General features: G+C 42.4%; 1 protein-coding gene across 1 annotated transcript; it reads right to left on the bottom strand.

Moving 5' to 3' along the window:
* Nucleotides 1-967: 967 nt before the first annotated feature.
* Nucleotides 968-1483, bottom strand: LOC125495652 (uncharacterized). The gene has a single exon (XM_048640432.1). The coding sequence runs from the start codon at nt 1481-1483 to the stop codon at nt 968-970; it is 516 nt and encodes a 171-aa protein (XP_048496389.1).
* Nucleotides 1484-4014: the final 2531 nt, after the last annotated feature.

The raw sequence follows: 4014 nt of genomic DNA, 5'->3' as shown, positions 1-4014 counted from the left end.
GGCTAGGTCTCGGCTGATCTGCCGGCCTTCCCTCGAAATTCTCCATTGATAGATCTTTCTTGGCCTTATTCTCCAAGCTTCGTCGCTTCCGCTCTGATGGTGGTGTGTCAGCGGGACGTTTGTGATCAGAGTGTCTGAGGGCGGTCAGGTAGCAAGCCCTAGCCGATTCTTGGTTCCCCCTGAGTTTCTCGGGGTTACCGTCATTGGAGGTATAGACCATTGTAAGATGGTAGGTAGATACCACAGCCTGGGCGTCATGAGTCAAAGGTCGTCCGATGATGGCGTTGTACGCTGCCGGGACGTCAACAACGAGGAATTCCACCATCAGGTCCCTAGAATGAGATCCTTCCCCCACTTTTACAGCCAGCTTAATGGTTCCTTCTGGGACGACAGATGCCCCTGTGAAACCGATAACAGGATATGAGACCGGCTTCAGACATGCAGTGTCGAAGCCCATCTTTTCGAATGTCTCCTTGTATAGGATGTTAGCGGAGCTTCCCCCATCTACCAGCAAGCGATGCACTATTGTAGTTGATATCTGTAGAGATACTACCAAGGGATCATCATGAGGGTAGACAATTCCCTTAGCCTCCTCCGACGTAAAAGCTACGGACGACATGGTCGGTGGTGCCGGTCATTTCCCTGTGTTATGGTAATTCACTTGGTGCCTCACCTCTTTCAGGCTAGCTTTGGCCTCATGTATGCTTCCACCCCTTGTCGGTCCTCCAAATATAACATGAATTTCAGTGATTCTATCTTTCACTGACCTTCTGTTACCCTTTTCATCTTCTCTAGATGGAGACTTCCGGTCAACCCTCACTTGGTACTGGGTGAAGTAGCCTCTTCTGATGAGGTCTTCGATCCCGCCCTTGAGGTATTTGCAGTCTTCTGTTATGTGACCGTAGTCCCTGTGAAACTCACACCACTTTGATTTATCCCGGCCCTTGTAATACATCTTTCTAGGCTTCTACCACTTGTCATCCTTTTGATGCAGCTCGTATATCCGTGCCCAGGATATTGTTAGAGGAGTGTAATTGTGGTATTTGTCGGGGCAACCTTTGTGGCCTTTCTTCACAGAGTTACTTTCCTCCCTTCTGTTGGAGATATCCGGCTTCTTATCTTTCCGATACTTATCGTCCTTGCGATCTTTCTCCTTATCTTTCTCCTCTGCTGCCGGCCTTTTAGCATTTGACGCCTTGTCGAACTCTTCCCCCCGGATGAAGTCATTTGCCTTGCCTAAGGCCTCTATTAGGCTTGTTAGCTTTTTACGACCTAAGTAGCTTATGAAGGGAGTTCCTTCCTTTAAACCTATCATGAGGGCTAAGACGGCAACTTCTTGCTGCGGAGTTGGGATTGTGACGGCTTCTGCGTTGAAACGCCCTACGTAATCCCTCAGGCTCTCTGTCTCCCCTTGCTTGATCGACATCAGCTCGCCAGTAGTCTTCTTCCGGCGTTTGTTACTAACAAAATGTGTAACAAACATGGATGTGAGCTGACATAATTAAGTCGAAGATTATTGCCGGTGGTATGCTCTTGAACCAAGTCTGGCCTAGCCCAGTTAGTGTAGAGGGGAACACCTTACATCATACTGAGTTAGTGTCGGTGTACAGCAGCATGTTCCCCTCATAGGCCGATATATGATCTTCCAGGTCTGTCTTGCCGTCATACTTACATGTTGGCATTTTGATCTTCTCCATGGGCTCTTGAAGAATAGCAGTGGAGAACGGTGAGTTCCGCAGGGATACCGGCGCTCGTCGCCTATACTCACTTCCCTTCCTAGGGTGAAAAGAATGTTGCTGGACTTCTGTATCCTGAGTTTCCTCTTCTTCTTCCTCCCCGACCTGCTCCGTGGGGGTCTTGGAGTTGACCACCTGATCCTTGTCATTCCGGCCTCACTCTCCCTGGCGTCACGTCCCCAGTGAACGAAGTTTTCTCACTGGGTTGTGGGCTCTACTCAGAGGTCGCTTGACGGGTGGACCGGTCGGTGGGGTGTGGCTTGCCATGGCCTGGAAGACTTCTGCAGCACTCCTAAGTTGTTCTGGGGTGAACATATGCAGGAGAGTATGGAAGATACTCTCTTGAGGAGTTTCAGGAGTTTTTATCCCTTTGTCAGTAGGTGGCCGAGTTTGTCCTACGACCGGCAGCGGAGTTGAGAATCCTGGTGGATTTTTCTCAAGGGGAACATTGTTTTCATCAGTTTCCGGCATCCCAAAGTGCTGATTAGGATCCATGAGGGTTGTTTTATTTGCAAGAGATGACTTAGACTACAAGGTATTGTTCGCCCCTCCTTCTAGCGCCAATTGTTCCAGTATGGGACAAGTTTTAGGGTACGAACCGGTAAGTCCTCAGTCAGTTAAGCCGGTTGCAGCTCCTGCAAGAGAGAACACGCAAACTAGCCTCGGGGGTTGATCCGAGGAACACCCCTCTGATGCTTAAGTCAGTAATGGGTAAAACCGGTTACTCTCAAGTGGAGTATGATTGTGTAAGTCAACGTACCTCATGACTCAGATCAAGGGAGTATTCATAAGGAACCCGAGTAAGCCCGTATACAAGTTGTGCCCTGTATTTACGGGGATATTCCCATGTATATTCCTTTGGGATATACTTTTATCTTGTACACAACTTCTATCTTTAGGCCCGTTGGCGATGATAGATGGGAACTGGATCAAGCCCAGGCCCTTGGCAAAAGGCCGGGAGAAGGATGCCGGCTAGACATCTTGGCGGAAGCGGTATGATGAAGTCAACGGTTCTGCAGTAGGTGTGCGTGACCACAGCAACACTTATCGGTCTAGTCAGACCGGTATGGAACTTAGCCAGCCCCCATACAATTATTATGTTGGTCTAATTTATTTTACTAATTACTCTTATTATTATTATTTATTTTATATCATTATTATTAAGTATTATTATTATTATTATTATTATCATCATTATTATTATTATTGTTATTATTATTTCTATATATTATTTTGTTTTTTATAGCTTTATTCATTATATTACTATTAATATTATTATTAGAAGGAACATGGTTTAGGTCAAAAGCACAAATAAACCCACGTTTTTAGTCCATAAACCAATCAAATCGCGTCAAAATGGTTTATGATGCAATTTTGCGCGGTCCGACCCAATCATTAATTTTATTACTAAATATATTATTATATTATTAAATTTAATTATTCAAATAGTAATATTAATTTACTTCTTATATATTATTGTTATTTATATAATCATCATCAAGTATTAATATATTAATACAAATAATATAAAATAATAATTATTAATTATCATTAATTATTATTATTATTAATTTATAATTATTAATATTATTTATTCATAACTATCATTTAAAATATCCAAAATACTATTAATATTAATTATTATTACTTATCATTATATTATTATTTAATATTCATGTTATTATTGTTTAAATATTATTTATATATTTATTACATTCAATTTAATTAATTCAATTCAGTTCAGTTCAGTTCAGCTCAGTTCCGTTTAGCTCAGTTCAGTTCAGTTCAGCTGTTTTACGCCGAAGAGAACAGGCCCTAAGCCCCCCACGTCCCGTGACCAAGGTCACGAGTTTGATCCTTACCCCCCATCATATTATGTTGGAGTATTCTTTGGCATGTCATGCATGCCTTACCAGCCACTGTGCTGGTGTGTCCTATAGGCTAGTAGCCTTGTAGGGGTTAGCCCTTAGGCTGACTTAATTTCCTATTCAAAAAAAATTATGGAACGGCCAAATGGGAAAAGTGCACAGAACATTGTGGAATGGAGGGAGTAACTCGTTTTGAAAATGATCACCTAATACTTTTTTTTATAATTTTAACCAACTTTTATCTTCCTAACTTTTTATTTCACCACTAGCTAACAGTCTCGATTTGTGTGAAGTTAACTTTATTAACTTTTCCCCCTTTTTGTAAGTTAAATGTGAAATGACCCATATACCCATGCCATAATTTCATCCAACCACCTTTCATTTTCCTCTTTAAACTCTTCACATTTCAC

The sequence above is a fragment of the Beta vulgaris genome, chromosome 3 (genome assembly GCF_026745355.1).
Source record: "Beta vulgaris subsp. vulgaris cultivar EL10 chromosome 3, EL10.2, whole genome shotgun sequence".
Lineage (NCBI taxonomy): Eukaryota > Viridiplantae > Streptophyta > Magnoliopsida > Caryophyllales > Amaranthaceae > Beta > Beta vulgaris.
Note: the sequence above shows the minus strand (reverse complement) of the source record. Positions and strands in the feature narration are given on the sequence as shown.

Bases quoted from the DNA above. Each gene is read 5' to 3' on its own strand.
- LOC125495652 (XM_048640432.1), bottom strand. From the start codon at position 1,483: ATGTTTGTTACACATTTTGTTAGTAACAAACGCCGGAAGAAGACTACT.